Here is an 18,289-nt window from a genome sequence, read left to right as displayed (position 1 = left end):
AGGAATTGAACTCAGCTCTGCACCAAGCAGACCTAATAGACATCTACAGAACTCTCCACCCCAAGTCAACAGAATATACATTCTTTTCAGCACCACACCACACCTATTCCAAAATTGACCACATAATTGGAAGTAAAGCACCCCTCAGCAAATGTAAAAGAACAGAAATTATAACAAACTCTCTCTCAGACCACAGTGCAAACAAACTAGAACTCAGGATTAAGGAACTCACTCAAAACCGCTCAACTACATGGAAGCTGAACAACCTGCTCCTGAATGACTATTGGGTACATAATGAAATGAAGGCAGAAATAAAGATGTTCTTTGAAACCAACGAGAACAAAGACACAACATACCAGAATCTCTGGGACACATTCAAAGCAGTGTGTAGAGGGAAATTTATAGCACTAAATGCCCACAAGAGAAAGCAGGAAAGATCCAAAATTGATACCCTAACATCACAATTAAAAGAACTAGAGAAGCAAGAGCAAACACATTCAAAAGCTAGCAGAAGACAAGAAATAACTAAAATCAGAGCAGAACTGAAGGAAATAGAGACACAAAAAACCCTTCAAAAAATCAATGAATCCAGGAGCTGATTTTTTGAAAAGATCAACAAAATTGATAGACTGTTAGCAGGACTAATAAAGAATAAAAGAGAGAAGAATCAAATAGACACAATAAAAAATGATAAAGGGGATATCACCACCAACCCCACAGAAATACAAACCACCATCAGATAATACTATAAACACCTCTACGCAAATAAACTAGAAAATCTAGAAGAAATGGATAAATTCCTTGACATGTACACCCTGCCAAGACTAAACCAGGAAGAAGTTGAATCTCTGAATAGACTAATAACAGGCTCTGAAATTGAGGCAATAATTAATAGCTTACCAACCAAAAAAAGTCCATAAATAAATAAACCCTAACTAATGTGAACAATTCAGCTAAATTATAGATGTTATTGAATAGCTCTATTTCAAATACCAAGCTCTTCTTTTTGGCTAGTGCTTCTCCTGTCCTGTTTAAATAATCTCTGTTCACTTCCAAATCATGATGGTATTCTCCTCTGTGCTCTTTTAAAAAGAGCTCTTTTATTGTTTTTGAGAACACATGGACACAGGAAGGGGAACATCACACACTGGGGCCTGTTGCGGGGTGGGGAGAGCGGGGAGGGATAGCATTAGGAGATATACCTAATGTTAAATGACAAGTTAATGGGTGCAGCACACCACCATGGCACATGTATACATATGTGACAAACCTGCACGTTGTGCACGTGTACCCTAAAACTTAAAGTATAATAATAATAAAAAAAGAAATAACTTCAAGAACAGTTTTTATATTTTATTTTCACGTTGAAAATCACTCAAATTTTCTTCAGCCTCAAATAGCACGTTTACGTAAAGTTAAATGAGTGCTGGCCGTAACCTGCATTTTTAAATTCTAAACAGGAAAAGGGTTAAAAAAATAGACACTTACTCCGGCTCTGGAGGCCAGAAGTCTGAGATGAAAGCATCAGCAGGGCCGGCCCCTTCTGCAGGGTCCGAGGGAGGAACGTTTCATGCTTCCCTGGCCTCTGTGGCTACTACAGTCCCTGGGGTTCCCTGGTGTGCGGCTGCGTCATGCTGGCCTCTGCCTCCATCTCCAAGTGGCCTTTCCTCCTCTGTACATCTCTCGTTTCCCTGTTCTTTCTCTTGGGGACACTGGCTAGGTTTGAATGTCTCCTCCAGAACTCATGTTGAAATTTACTTGCCATTCTAGCAGTATTCAGAGGTGGGAACTTTAAGAGGTGGATTAGGCCATGAGAGTTGGCCCTCCTGCAAGGATTAATGCCATTATCATGAGAGTGGGGTCCTTACAAAGGGTGAGTTTGTCCCTCTCTTGCCTCTAGGCCCTTTCACCTTGTGCTGTGTGATTATGCAGAAGGGAAGCCTTGCCAGATTCTGGCTCTTTGACTTTGGGCTTTCCAGCCTCCAGGACTGTAAGAACGTACATTTCCATTCTTTGCATATTACCCAGTTTCAGGTATTGTGTTATAGCATCACAAAACAGACTAAGACAACACTGATAATGGATTTACAGCCCACCCTAAATCCAAGCTGATCTCAATACCCTTCAGTTAATTTCATCTGCAAAAAATCCTATTTCCAAATAAGATCACATTCTTCATATTCAGGCTCAGCACTAGCTATGATGGAATAGCGTGGAACTGACTAGGGTACCTATCAGAACTACTACACAAAACCTAGTTTAACTAGGTTGTGAGATACAAAGGGGCAGCTCACATTCTGCAGCTACTTTTTCTCTGAAGGGATTTGCCATTTCTAAACAAAAAAAAGAGACCTATGTTTCAGGCAAAGTCCATACAGAGGGATGCAGCTCTCTGTGTATGTTTGTATGAATGGTAAAAGGTGAAGTTGTACATAAAAATTGGCAGAACTTTTTTTTGATATTGCAGGGATGTAGAGATAAAAACTTGAAAACTTTAGGGCCATGGAGGGTCAAGTGCCATGCCTGACACTACCAGTATTCCTGTCAACATATTTTATTCAATTCTGGAGCTAAGGAGGGCAAGAAACAGGCTCAGCAGAAAACCTTTAGAAGCAGAGTGGGGTTTTTAACAATATTTCAGGGCTGAGGATATGAATATTAGAGGTCAGTACCTGCTAGTGGGGTGGGAATTCCCAATGGACACCTTAGCTTACCCCTGGATAAACCAGGAGTTGATGGAATCTCACCCAAGCTGCAATCTAGCCTTGAGTCTGCTCAACTCTGTTTATAGTAAGGAAGTCTTCTCTTGCTCCATCTGCCCAACTTTCTGGAGTACAATAATATAATTTTGAGCCTTGGGAGTTTTTTTTGTAATATACATAGCATTCAGCTTTCAGTCAAAAATTACAAGTATGTCAAGAGAGCAAAATCAAGAAAAAAAAACATAATAGAAACAATACTATGGGTGACCCAGGTATTGGACTTAGCAGACAAGGTTTTAAAAATAACCATGATTAATATATTGAGGGAAATAGAGTACGAGTCAGAGACCACAGATATAAGGATGGAGAATTTTACCACATTGTTGGAATTTCCTAGAACTGAAAGATATATCATTTGAAATTAAGAGTGTAGAGACAGAAATGTTGAAAGTAGCAGGATGGGAAATGAAGCTGATATGATAATACTTTAGTATAAAGTAGACTTTGGGTCTTAATGCATTACTAAAAATAATGAACGACATTTAATATGACAAAGATGCCAATCTATGTAGAAAATGTCATTAACCTGTATGCACCCAATAATGTAGTTTCAAAATATATAAATCAAAAGTGATATAACTCTAAGAAGAAAAAGAAGTATCTTCAATCATAATCGAAGACTTTAACAAACTTCTCTTAATGACTAGAAATGACTAGAGAACAAACAGATTATTGATGATCATGACACTTTTTAATGTAAATATGATTACACTTTTCTTTGTAAATACTATGTGTTTAAAATATTCTGCCAGATTTCTATGTAGAACCAAGATCTTATGTGTGGCTTAAAAGGACTTTCACAACATGCCTCCAAATTACCTATTTTCTCTCTCTATTTTTTTCTATATATCCTGCTTTCTGTGTCATACAACTTCTGGATATCACAGTTTTTTTTTTATAATACAAAAAAAAAATAAAGGTGAACCAAAAAATGTTCTCACAGACAACAAGAGTACACCATAAAATGTGTCTGCTAAACAGGTGAAAACTAATGATATATTTGCAAATTAGCTTAAGAAAGTTAAGAAAACATATAAAACATCAGAAATTGCTAGACAACAGAGAGATGATGAAAGTTAGGAAAGCATTAGAAAAGAATTCAGAAATAAAGACCAAATGCAAAGGAATATAATAGAAAGCAAATACAGAGAGCACAATAGGGAAAAAGGATACAAATGAGAGAAGTAAATAAAGAAAATGATAAAAGACATTCAAGATGAAAGGTAAATACAGAAGTTTGGTAAAGGAGATTCAACCTACATGTAAAAGGAGTCCCTGGACATTTTTTTAAAAAGTCAATTAAACAGAACAAATAATATTATAATTCAAAAATATATTTTCTAAAATTAAAAAAATTTAGTTAAATCTAGATATTGAAAGAATACCTGGGAAAATTGACTCAAACTAGTTTGCACAGAAATATAGCTTAATAAATCTATTTGACTATAAACATTAACAAAAAAACACCTTTGTGGATCCATGTAAAATGTTCAAATGCTTATAAGGGAAAGAGTATCAGCTTGGATTGGATTTTTGTAAATCATCTTTTTTTGTTAAAAAAAATTGGGAAGAATGTATTTTACTTACTCAAAAAGAGAATCTGAGTCAAGAATTTTAATATCCAGCTAAATTATTTTTTGAGTATAAAACCAGACACACAGTGATGAATATGCCAGAACTGAATGGTGTTCCCTTGAGTTATATTGGAAAAAAAAAAAAAAAGCTTTATAAAACCAAGGTAAGATTGAAGAAGTTTCAGCAAAAGCCTCAAGCTGAGCACTGAATATGTTTAACTATGTAAGATCAAAAGATGGGAATGAAGGTACCAGAATACTTTGTAAATGTTCTATCTGTTATAGTTTAATAGTACAAAACTGGGAGATGTGAGAATATAACTAGAAAGTAGAATACTTCTCTTGATTCTCCCTGTAGATGTTAAGAGATCAGTTGAAGCTGACAATAGAATTGTAAACTCTTAAATGTAATTAAGAGTATAAATATTAAGATAATTATGACTAAAATTGGATGTAGAGGAAGAGAGATGGAAAAATGGTTGCTAGACAACCTCACTATTGGGCATAGTAGGGAACTAACATGCATTGTCTTAGAGAGGAGTGGACCAAGAGTTTTGCATAAAGCTTTTAATAAAAGATATCTGCTGGAAGAAGAGTTCTCCATTTTTAAGTGCCCAAAGAACTATTTAGATAGGACAAATAAAATAAACCGTAAAGTGCCATACATTAAATAGAATTAAAAATAAAATACTATGATGAAACTGAGATGAAAATGTCAGTCGTATTGATGTCTTTGTTGTTGTTGTTTTTGTTTATTTTTGAGTCTTGCTCTGTTAGCCCAGGCTGAAGTGCAGTGGCACGATCATGGCTCACTATGAGCTTGAACTTCTAGGCTCAATCCATCCTCTTGCCCCGGCCTTCCACATAGCTGGAACTACAGGCACATGCCACCCGGCCTGGCTCATTAGTTTTTCAGAGATGAGGTTTCACTATGTGGTCCAGGCTGCTCTCAAACAATTGGCTTCAGTCCTCCAGCCTCAGCCTCCCAAAGTGCTGGGATTATAGGCCTGAGCCACCATGCCTGGCTCATATCAAAGTTTAAGGAAAAAAGAAAAAAACTTTCAGATTGGATTTTACAGATGAGGAAAAAAATCTGAGTCCATGCTGAATATAGGAGATGCCTTAAGCCAAAGTGATCCAGAAAGGATAAAGAGAAGAGATGTGAAATGTATACCAGGCAAATGAAAATAAAAATAAAGCAGATTATATGATTTTAGTATCACACAAAACACAATTCAACCAAAAAATTGTGAGGCAAAGATACTTATAATGCCAAAGACTAAAATTCACGATGAAAATACAATATATGTTAGTATCTAATTTTGAAGAAAATAAACAAATTTCACAAGGTGGAAACAATAAGAACCAAATAATAAGTAGCCACACATTAATAATGGAGACTAACGCATCAGTCCTTGGCAGGTCAAGTGCACAGAGATTACAAGATTATAGGAAACCTCTATATCATAATTGATAATGCATTGTCTTGTCGATATTCATAGTAATGTTTGTCTGCCAACAAGGAAGGTGTCTTATTTTTAAGTGCACATCAAACATCTATGAACAATGACCATAAATGAATCCAGAGAAAAGCTCAATAAATTAAAATAAGAACAAAAAATCAACACTTTCTCACTATAATGCAATCAAAGTACAAATTTAAAAACCAAAAAGTTTCTTGCTTCTAAATATTAAAATTCCATCTGTTAAGCAACTCTTGGTTTAAAGGTATAAAACAAAATATGAAATTGTAGAATTTCTTGAAAATCATGTTAGATGTGTCAGTGTCTCTAGAATACCCATAAACCAGTTTTTGAAGGGAAATTTGTAGCACCAAATACCTATATCATACACATTTTTAAAAGGGAAAAAATAAATGAATATCCAACTAAAAAGCGAGACGAGGAACAACAAAGTAAATCTGAAGAAATAAATTGATAGAGATAAAAGCAGGTGATAAGTTAGAAAACAGAAAATCAGTAGAACTAATAAATAAATTAAAACACTAGTTGTGTTTTTTGTGTTTTGTTTTGTTTTTTTGAGACAGAGTCTCGCTCTGTTGCCCAGGTTGGAGTTCAGTGCCGCGATCTCAGCTCACTGTAACCTCCGCCTCCCGGGTTCAAGAGATTCTCCTGCCTCAGCCGCCTGAGTAGCTGGGATTATAGGTGCCCGCCACCACGCCCAGCTGTTTTTTATTTTTAGTAGAGATGGGGTTTCACTATGTTGGCCAGGCTGGTCTCAAACTCCTGACCTCAAGTGATCCACCTGCCTTGGCCTCCCAAAGTGCGGGGATTACAGGCATGAGCCACCATGCCTGGCGAAAACACTAGCTTTTTAAAAACATAAGCAACAAAATAAACTTAATAGTGCAATTTTTTTATAAAGAGAGAAAGCGTAATCTGTAATTAGTAAGAAATGACGAGGAGGCAGAAGCATGGAGCAGAAGGATTTTGAAAATCATGAGACTGCTTCTCATAATTGGTGCAAATTAATACGAAAGCCTCTATACAAATGGTTGAGTCACAGAAATTTAGTGTATCAAACTGGCCCCCAAAGTAGAAACAAATTTAACAGGCCACTTTTCATAGAAGAAATAGAGAACCTTTCCTAAGAACTGCTTGTGAAAGAGTACCAGGCCCATGTGCTTTCTCAGGGGATTTTACCAGCCTCTTAAACATCAAGTAGCCCCAAAGCATAGAGAAATAAGGAAGACATCAGACTGCTTTTTGAAGTAACCATAACTGATAGAAAACTTGATGAAATTTCAGAAAAGAGTTATATTTCATTTATGAATATCAATTGAAAAGCTTAAATAGGAACATAGAATTAGTGCATTAACAATAATTTATCATGTCCAAGTGGGGTTTATGCATAGAATGCAAGGATGATTCACTATCAATAAATCCACTAATAATTCCCTCATAATATTAACTGATATAAAAAGAGGACTCTTATAACCATGTTCCTGGATGCTTCAATAAAATTCTGGATTCATTTCTGCTAAAACACCTGGTAAAAGAGGAATCCATGAATGCCTCTTTCAAATGATAAAATGCCTATCTCAGCCCAAAAGCTGACATCTTACTGAGAAAACTTTAGAGGTATTCTATGGTTGGGAACAGAGCCAGAATGTTCATTAATTCCACGAGTATTGTACAGGGTATTGGAGGTATTTCTGTATGAAATTAGACAGGACAACTTAACAGATATTACCACTGAAAAGAACAGCTAAAATTATTCATAGGTGACAAGATTGCATATCTGGAAAACCCAAGATAATTAGTGGCCAATATGAACAATAAAATAATTAAGTGAAAGATTAGTAGTAGTATTTAAACTAATATATGGAATTCAATGGTCTTTATAGATATAAAAAGTAACCTCTGAGAAGTTATAGTGGAAGAGGAGAACTCATTGAGAATAGCCTCAAAAAGGATAAACCTGCAAACCTGCATTAAGAACATTTTTTTTTTCCCCAGAAGTGTAGACTTGGACAAACACAAAATCCTAACTTGTTCTTGAATAGGAAGATTTAGTTTCCTAAAGAAGGCAGTTCTCTGTAGGTAATTTGTAAATTTAACACTGCCTCAACAACAACAACAACAACAAAATGCCAGTAGGTTTTTCTGTAGCTGTACTGTTTGACTGAAAGTTACTTGGGAGAATAAACAAGTAACAATGGTCAAAATACCCCCGGAAAAAAGAACATTATGATGAGGAGAACTTGCCCTGTCAGCTACTATGTTGGAAAGCCTTTCGAATTAAAACCATGTGGAACTGGTGCACGAATACCAGTATTTCTTAGCTCCCGCCACGGAAGGTGCTTGAAAGCTGTGACATTCCAGCCATCACCCTTAGTACCCTCTTTGCAACCTCTAAATGCCGATCCCCACTAATAGAAGCCAGAACTCCCTGGATGGAGAGCTGGTTCCAGGTCTGTGGCAGAAGACTTACAAGATGAGCCAGGGACATCTTGTGCCAAAGAGAAAAGAAATCAAAGGGCCACAGGCAACAGCCAATTTCCAAGGCCTTAAAGCTACTGCTGCCTTAGGCATGCACTACTGTCTGCTGGTTAGACCAGCAGGCAGCACCACACCTGTGCGGTATTCTGTTGGCCAGCGGAGGGCTAGCTGAGCATCCAAAGAGTAATGACTGATTGACTTCAACATTGTGTATCTAAACCCTCATCATTTTTGTTAATGCTCCCCCCAAAAAGCTATAGCTAAAAACAAAAACATAAAATGTCATTGGTCCCCATTTGGAGGTAACTAGGGCACCTGTCCCTTACTCAGAAGTGTGCCTTATAAAGGAAAATAAACATTTGTCTGCCTTTCCTGTTCGGACTGTATTTTAAGTAAACCAAATACCCTACTTGATAAGGGAAAGTTATTTCTTAGAGAACATTGCAGACAAGTGGAATGGATGAATGGCAGAATTAGAAAATCACCCTCTTCAGTCTCAGATGCAGTAATTGACTTAGGCAAATGTCATCAGTAGATGAAATTATCAGATGAAGATCATGGCCCAGAGGAAGCTTGAATAATAGATATTTCGCTTAAGAACACATACAAATGGCCAATGGGTACAGGAAAAAAGGGCTCACATCAGCAATCATCAGGGAAATGCAAGTCAAAACCATATTGAGACACCACCTCACACCTGTTAGAATATCAGAAAGACAAGTGATGATGAGGATATGGAGAAAGGGGAGCTCCCCCACAGTCCGTGGGAATGCAAAATGAGGCAGCCACTGCAGAAAATGTGTTGTTTCTTCAAAAAGCAAAAAGTAGAATCCACATGATCCAGCAATCTCACTCCTGGGTATTTGTCCAAAAGAATCGAAATCAGTATATGAAAGAGATACCCGCACTTCCATGGCCATTGCGGCACTCTTCACAATATCCACAATGTGGAAGCACCCTAAATGTCCGTCACAGAGGAATGGATAAGGAAAATGGAGTGTACACGTGGAATGACATATTATCCCAAGGCCTTAAAAAGTTACTGCTGCCTTAGGTATTTACCACTGTCCACTGGTTAGACCAGTGGGCGGTACCACACCATGCCCTGTTCTGCTACGTCTTTGCAAGAGGAAGTGCCAGAGAAAAGGGTGGGGCTTATTACTGTGTGTGCCATATTTATTTTGCCAGACCTTGATGGAGGTTGACAAGAGTTGGAGATTGTGCATCAGCCTTGCAGCCTGATGAGATGGTGCCATTCGTCTCCCATGGCTGGTGTGGCGGGCGGCCAGGTGGCCCTGCATGCCACCATCAGGAATTCTCTAACAGAGCCTTTGCCTCTTGCTGTAAGGAGGCAAGGCTTCTGTTTTAGTGTGACTTTGTTTTAAATCTTGAACGTTTTGGTCTTCTGAGAATAGTTTACTTTTTTGTAAACTAAAAATTCAGTATCTGAAGAAATGTGCAGAATATTCAGAAAATGTCATTTCTGGAATTATTTTCAAAAGCAAAATAAGTGAGCCTAATATGATAGTTGATTCCCCTGTGGAAAATATCGCTACCATTGTCACATTTCAGGAGTGCAGCACTCACTTCTGTTTGCAATTCTTTGTCCCCTTTCTTCTGTGGGATTAATTTGGGTAAAGGGAAATGAAGGTCACATGTCAGGAACTCTGTGAAAGGAAAAATGAAAAACTTCATCCTCGCAGACGTGGCTCAACAGAATTACAAAACAGTTGTAATGAATCGGTGTAGTCCTGTTTCCAAAACACTTCTCTTCTTCAGTAGTACATTCAGTCCCTTACAATTTTTGTAAAAACATTTTTGAGCAGTCAAGCGTTATTCCAGCACCCACAGATTTATGCCACATCCTCATCTTTTGCCTGAAAAATATTGCTTCCGTTTTTCTGGCTTCTTCTCTCAGGACTTCTTGATTTGGTTCTGGCATAAGATTCACCTGCATAGGTTTTACTTCCAACTCAGTTTTCTGAGTATGTCTTAGCCACAGCTCATTTCTCTGTGGTGGGTGAAGTGCTTCCTGACTCCAGTGAGTACCTCTAATTAAAACACTTGGATTGTGGTTACATTAAATCATTTGCAGAGCTGTTCATTACCATCGCTCTGTGTCATACAAGAGGCTTATTGTCCTTCTGTATTTATTGACAGTGTGTAGGATCACAGCATAAGAAAACAGTGTATCTACTAAAATATTCATATTTGGGCTTCCAGTTGCTGTGTCACATGTAAAGTTGTCATGATCAGAAAATTCATGTACCCCAAGAATCCCCTGGACCAAAAGATGTTTCATTTGATTCCCTTCTCACGGAGGAAACAAAAGACCTTTCCTGGATCTGTTTTACCTCGCCTCCTGCCACTATATTATGTCATTCTGTGGTATTTTGAGGTTTCACGCAAATGGGAGCCAGTTGATCTCAGGAAGCGCTTTTCAAGAGGTGAGTGGCCTTGGAAGGCTGCCTGCCCTCAGCCTGGCTCCCTTGTCTATAGAATTGGGACAATAAGTGTTTTCTTCATGGTGCTGTGAAGAGGGTTACACGAGGAAATTTATATAAAATTCTTATCAGTGCCTTGCAAAAAGTCAGTGTCCAGAAAGTACTTGCTGCTGTTAACCTCTGTATTTTATCATTGGAAATAATGGACGGAAAAGAGATTCTGTCATTATAATTTCCCTTATCCATTTAATCTAAACAGCAGGCAGATAGGAGTTCTGAAGAGTGGATCCTCAGAAACCCTTTGATATTAAATCAGTCCTGAATTAAAAATAGCAAAATAAGCAAAGATGGTTTTGGAAACACCTGTGAGATTAGAGGGAACTTGAGGATGCCCTGAACCATGTGTGAATGGGAGTTGTCTTTGGCAGCCTAGTGAAATAAACAGCAAAAGCTTAGTCAGAAAAATCAGTTTGGAATCTCAGCACTGAGGCTCCGTGGCTGTCCTGGTAAAATGCTCTCTACCTGTCATGGTTTCCTCAATAAAAAATGGAGATTTCAATAAAATATGGATGCACCTTGGTCCGTTATTGTAAATGGTTTATGTAACAGTTGTGTTTTGTAAATAGTGACACACTGTGTAAATGTTAGGGTTACCCTCACCCAGTGGTTCCCAAAGTGGGGTGCCCTGGACCAGCAGCATCAGCCTGACCTGGGAACCTGTTAGGAGTGCACGTTCCCAGGCCCCACGCCACCCCTTACAGCAGCAACGCACAGGAATACTTTTCAAATAAAGATGTGCTTGTGGCAGAAGAAAATAAAATGTAGACATTTTATTTCTCCACTTTCCTTCAAAATTCAGCTGACCCTTGAACAACATGGGTTTGAAATGCATGGGTCCACTTATACATGATTTTTTTTCAACAAATATATTAACATTTTTGGAGATTTTCAACAATTTGAAAAAACTCACAGAAGAACCACATAGCCTAAAAGAAAATTAAAAAGATATGTCATGAATGCATAAAATAGATGTAGATATTCATCTATTTTATCCTTGACTTTCATAAAATATACACACATCTTTTTAAAAAGTTAAAATTTATTGGAATGTATGCACATTCTCAGTCAAGAGAAATATAAACAAATGCAGAAATGTCATATGAAATCATCACTTCATAAACTCGACTGTAGTCCATCCGGCACTACTGTCCTCATTTCATCGCCCCTGCTGCTGTTGCTGTTGTGGTGAGCTCAGGAGTTACAAGTATCCCTTAAAACGCTGTGTGATGCTCATCACCTCTGTGTGAGCTGTTTGTCTCTCCAATAAATTGTGTGTTGCAGTAAAAGGTGGTCTCTTATAGCTCTCGTGTATTTTTCATTGTGTTTAATGCAATACTGTAAACCTTGAATTACACCATGGGGCCCATAGGAAGTGCCCCTAGAGATGCTGAACCTTCTCCCAAGAAGCAGGGAAAGCCACGACTTTACAGAAAAAGCTGAATTGCTTGGTATGTACCATAGACTGGCAGTCAGCTGCCATTTCAGGATAAATGAATCCAGTGTAAGAAATAGTGTAAAAAAAGAAAAGGAAACTCGTGGAGACGTGACTGCAGCTATGCCAGCAGGCATGAAAACCTTGCACGTTTTGTTAAATCCTTTTTAATCTCATATTGCAAATGCAACTTTTATGTGGGTACAGGATTGTCAGGAGAAAGGCATACCTATAGACTCTAATATGATTCAGGAAAAAGTGAAGTCATTATCTGACAAAGCAAAGGGAAGGTGAAGGATGGCTTGATAATTTTAGAAAGAGGCTTGGCTTAAAAAGTTCAAGATAACAGGAGAAGCAGCTTCTGCTGACCAAGAGGCAGCAGCTGAGTTCCCAGACACCATTAAGGAAATCATTAAGGGCCGGGCATGGTGGCTCACACCTGTAATCCCAGCACTTTGGGAGGCCAAGGCGGGCGGATCACCTGAGGTCAGGAGTTCGAGACCAGCCTGGCTAACATGATGAAACCCCGTCTCTATTAAAAATACAAAAATTAGCCAGGTGTAGTGCTGGGCACCTGTAATCCCAACTACTTGAGAGACTGAGGCAGGAGAATCGCTTGAGCCCAGGAGGTGGAGTTTGTAGTGAGCTGAGATTGCACCACTGCACTCCAGCCTGGGCGACAGAGCAAGATGCTGTCTTAAAAAAAAAAAAGAAAGAAAATCTTTGAGGAGAAAGGATATCTGCCTGAACAGGTTTTTAGTGCAGATGTAAGTGCCCAATTCTTAGGGAAAAACATGCCACAAAGGACATTTATTGGTAAGGAAGAGAAGGAACAGGTCAGCTCTACTGGTTTGTGCAAATGCAGCTGAGCTTGTGATTGGGGCTGCCCTTATCCATAAAACTGAGCCTTGGAGGGAAAAAAACACCACCTGCCAATCTTTTCATTGTTCACCAAGAAAGCAGGACAGTGAGAACCTTTTCCTGGATTGGTTCCATTGATACTTTGTCCCTGAAGTCAGGAAGCGACTGCCTTTTTTTTTTTTTTTTGAGACAGAGTCTAGCTGTGTCGCCAGGCTGGAGTGCAGTGGTGCAATCTCAGCCCATTGCCACCACTGCCTCCTGGGTTCAAGCGATTCTCCTGCCTCAGCCTTCCGAGTAGCTGTGATTACAGGCACGCACCACCACGCCCAGCTAATTTTTGAATTTTTAGTAGAGACGGGGTTTCACCATGTTGGCAAGGATGGCCTCGATCTCCTGACCTCATGATCCGCCCACATTGGCTTCCCAAAGTGCTGGGATTACAGGCATGAGCCACCGCGCCTGGCCATGACTACCTTTTAAAGTTCTTTTGATGTTGGACAATGCCCCTGGGCACCCAGAACCCAATAAGTTTAACACCAAAGGCGTCAAAGTGGTCTTTCCCCCAAACAATGTCTGTAATCCAGACTCTAGATCAGAGGGTCATTACACATGGAACCCTATGGAAAGGGTTGTCAATGCTATGGAAGAGAACTTTGATAGAGAGAACATCATGAAAATCTGGAAAGATTACACCATTGAAGAGGCCATTACTGTTACAGGAAAAGCCATGTGGGCCATCAACCCTGAAACAGTTCCCACTGGAGAGAACTATCCAGAGTTGTGCATGGCCTCATGGGATTTATGACACAAGGAAATCATGAAAGAGATTGTGGATATGGCAAAAAAGGTTTCAAGCTATGGATCTTGGAGAAATTCAAGAGCTAACAGACACGACACCAGAGGAGTGCTTCAAACCAATGCTGGACAGTGAGGAAGAAGACATGGAAGAAGCAGTGCCAGGAAACAAATTGACATTAAACAATCTGGAAGAAGGGTTCTGATGACTCAATGCGTTTGACATCTTTCATGACATGGATCCTTCTATGATATAGGCACTGAAATGAAAGCAAATGGTAGGAGAAGGATTGGTACCATATGGAATAATGTTTAGAGAAATGAAAAAGCAAAAATGTCAGGCAGAAATTACGACGTATTTCTGTAAAGTTACACCGAGTGAGCCTGTCTCTGCTGCCTCCCCTTCCACCTCCTCCACCTCTTCTACCTCGGCCACCACTGAGACGGCAAAACCAACCCCTGCTACTCCTCCTCCCCAGCCCACTCAACATGAAGACAATGAGGACGGAGACCTATGATGCCACTCAGTGAATAGTGAATATATTTTCTCTTCCTTATAATTTTTTAAATATCATTTTCTTTTCTTTAGCTTACTGTATTGTAAGAATAAAGTATTAATACATATAAAATATATGGTAATTGATTGTTTATGTTATTGGTAAGGCTTCTGGTCAACAGTAGGTTATGAAAGTTTTTGGAGAGTCAAAAGCTTCATGTGGATTTTTGACTGCGTGGAGAGCCAGCACCCAGCCACCACATTGCTCAAGGGTCAACTGTATATCAGACATTTATTTGTAGACTTTACTTCAAAACCTGCTTAGTCATTGACAGAATCGTTGAGAAGACCTAAATCTGAAGGACTTATTCTTACATTAAAATAGTTCTTTTTGGGTGATTATTTTATTTGCTGAGCAGAAGCCCTTTAGTTTGATGTAGTCCCATTTATTTACTTTTGTAGCCTGAGCTTTTGTTCTGACTTTCAAAATATTATTGCCAAGGTCAATACTGAGGTGCTTTTCCACTATGTTCTCTTCGAGGAGTTTTATGGTTTTAGGCCTTTCATCCGTTTTGAGTTGATTTTTGTGTATGGTAAAATAAGGGTCCAATTTCATTATTTTCTGTGCAGAAATCCAGTTTTCCTGACACCATTTATTAAAGAGATTATCCTTTCCTCATTGTGTCCTCTTGATGGCCTTATTGAAAATTAGTTGTCCATATACATTTAGATTTATTTCTAAGCTCTATACTCTTGTCTAATTGGTCTGTGTTTTTGTTTTTCTGACAGTACCACGTTATTTGTTACTATAGCTTTGTATTATATAATCTTAAATCAAGTGTGATGCCTCCAACTTTATTTTTCTTAAATGAAAAAGCAACTTATGGACTGGGAAAAATTATTTGCAAACCACATATCTGATAAGGGTTTAATATCCAAAATTTATAAAGAATTCTTGCAACTCAATAGCAGAAAAACAAATGACCTGATTAAAAAATGAGTAAAGGACCTGGATAGATATTTCTCCAAAGACAACATAAAAATGGCCAAAAAGCTATATGAAAAGGTGCTCCACATCACTAATCATAAGGGAAATGCAAATTGAAACCACTGAGCTAGCACCTCATACCTGTAAGGATGGCTATTATCAAAAAGACAAGAGATAGCAAATGTTGGTGAGGGTGTGAAACAAGGGAACCCTGTGCACTGTTGGTGGGAATGTAGGTTGGTGCAGCCATCTGGAAAACAGTATAGAGAACAGTGAAAATAGAACTATAATATGACCCAGCAGTCCTCCTTCTGGTATATGCCCAAAGGAGAGGCAATCAACACCACGTAAAGTCATCTGCCCTCCCATGTTCATTACCATTAGTCACAAGAGCCAAGCTATAGAAACAACCTAAAAGCTCATCAATGAACAAATTAATAAAAAATATGATATAGGAGTGTGTGTGCATATGTCTATACACACATGTACATGCAATGGTATAGCCACAGTGTGGAGGGACCTGGAGGACATTATGTTAAGTGAAATAAACCAGACACAAAAAGAAAAAGACTGCAGGGTCTCACTTCTGTGTGAAATCTGTATCTTAACAAGAGCTCAAAGACACCAAGATAGATGATGGAAGTGTGGTTAACAGGGTAGACATAGGCGGGGAGGGGGAGGAAATGGGGAGATGTGGGTCAAAGGATACGAAACAGCAGCTGCTAGGATGGAGAAGTCCAGGTATCTAACGTGCAACATGAGTGCTCAAGTTAGTAAAACCATGGTGTATTAGGGATTTTCCTGAACCACATAGATTTTAGCAGTTATTGTCACAAATACAAGTAGCGATGTGAGATGCTAGATATGAGAGTCCACCTCTCCACAGTAACCAGTACTATTATCTTCATATCTGTAGCTATGGATCCCATAAAATCACGTTGCAAACTTCAAATATACACAATACACTTAATGTTTTTTTAAATAGTAGGTTTTTGCGGGAAAAGGAATCGCCTTTGACACCTTCCTCCTGCTGCAATGTGGCATTGCTGTTTATTACCAGTAGGCTTTCAGAAAATGTTTGTTGGTACACTTTGTTACTTAATGATTATCTCATCTCCCAATTCCATCAGAATGCTATCTGATAACAGATTTTGTCTCTAAAATAAACTATTTGATGGCAATTCTGGATATATATATATCCAGAATTGTGTGTGTGTGTATATATATAATTAAAGAGAAACTTACTTATCAACAGCTATAAAAAAACTAAGTATTTGAATTGCTCAAATTCTAAGCTGATGAGTAGGAAGCAAAGCATAGCGTATGTACCTATCTCTCAAGTTTATGGGGGAGGACAATAGAGCATCTTTTTTTTTTTTTTCATTCAATTTGGAACTTCAAGGTAAGGTTGAATTACAGAATCTATATTCCTTCCTTAAAATTAGTCATCAATCATGAGCATATATTTAAAACTGTTCACAGGGTACTATGGAGGCTTTTGATAGTAAATAGAAAGTATGACATAAGTTCACTAAGATGTTAAAAATCTACAAGAGAGAAGGGGAAAAGATGCCTGTTTTATAAAGTTAGTTCCCCAGCTTGGATGATGTTTTGTCAGGCATCTCGGTTGTTGCTGTTGTATTTGATCAACTACACTAATCTATAGATGGTCCCTCTGCTCTGCGTAGCTTATAGGTGATTCCTGACTCTGAGTTAACATGGCACACCTGCTCATCTTGTCTTGTAGGCTTACGTGTATGAAATGGGCTCAAGCACATTTTCTCACCGGCTGGCTGGGCACACAGACACCGTCACTGGAGTGGCCTTCAACCCATCAGCACCCCAGGTACAGTCTTGCTGAGTGGGTGGGGCGCCTCTGCTGCACACCAGTCTTACATTATATTTTTGTATCTTTATGACTTTATTTTGGTGAAATCTTGTAATACTTAAGGTTACATGCCAGTGTTCACTGAGTGCAGGGAGAACTTAGGAAATGTATTTTTATTGGAGAGAGAGAGAAATAAACCTTTATTGTGGGGAAATGAATTTGGAAAAGTTTCTTTTATAATGAAGGTGTTTGCCACTCAGCACTATGCATGTTTGATTGAATGAAACAGGAATGTATGGGAAGACCTGTGGACAAATGCGGTTACATGTAGACAAATACGTTTTACATGGGGCACTAACATGAACACCAGTGCCAGCAAGAAAGAAAGCAGCAGAGCAAGTAAGAACAGGATTTTGAAAATTCTTATGGAAAAAAGTCTGCAGCATTTCCAGAAACTTTCTTAATTAGAAGAAAACATGAAAATAACCGTTGCAAATCAATTGTGTATAAAAATGAATGGTCTTCTATTAAAATGTAGAGGGAGATTTTTTGCAAAGGATTAAAAATATTAGGTATTGGCCAGGTGCAGTGGCTCACACCTGTAATCCCAGCACTTTGGGAGGCCGAGGCGGGTGGATCACCTGAGGTCAGGAGTCCAAGACCAGCCTGGCCAACATGACGAAACCCCGTCTCTACTAAAAAATACAAAAATGAGCCAGCCATGGTGGTGGGCGCCTATAATCCCAGCTACTTGGGAGGCTGAGGCAGGAGAATTGCTTGAACCTGGGAGGCGGTGGTTGCAGTGAGTTGAGATCGTGCCACTGCACTCCAGCCTGGGCAACAAAACGAGACTGTGTCTCAAAAAAAAAAAAAAAAAATATCAGGTATTAGTTATCTCCAGTGTTTGGGAATAATTTCTTTTTGTCTCTTTAAGATTGAGACTTTGATTCAGAGAATAGCATCACTGTGTGACTGTGTGCTCTGGCCTAGCGCGTGTGACCAGGTGGAACGGCACTCCACACGTGTCTTGTGACCCCGCTCCTCTCTGCTATACAACATAACGCTATGGTTCAGGGCATGTTGCCGT

The 18,289-nt window shown here is 38.8% G+C and overlaps 1 protein-coding gene across 1 annotated transcript in view; it reads left to right on the top strand.

Annotated features, from left to right (window-relative positions):
* Positions 1–18,289, top strand: part of WDR27 (WD repeat domain 27) — a 233,870-nt gene that overhangs the window by 94,378 nt on the left and 121,203 nt on the right. The window contains exon 21 of the mRNA XM_030809982.1: positions 17,122–17,220. Coding sequence (XP_030665842.1) covers positions 17,122–17,220 — 99 coding nt within the window. The remainder of the gene's footprint in view (positions 1–17,121; positions 17,221–18,289) is intronic.

The sequence above is a fragment of the Nomascus leucogenys genome, chromosome 3 (genome assembly GCF_006542625.1).
Source record: "Nomascus leucogenys isolate Asia chromosome 3, Asia_NLE_v1, whole genome shotgun sequence".
Taxonomy (NCBI): domain Eukaryota; kingdom Metazoa; phylum Chordata; class Mammalia; order Primates; family Hylobatidae; genus Nomascus; species Nomascus leucogenys.
The sequence above is the reverse complement of the archived record's forward strand: the minus strand, read 5'-3'. Positions and strand labels throughout refer to the sequence as shown.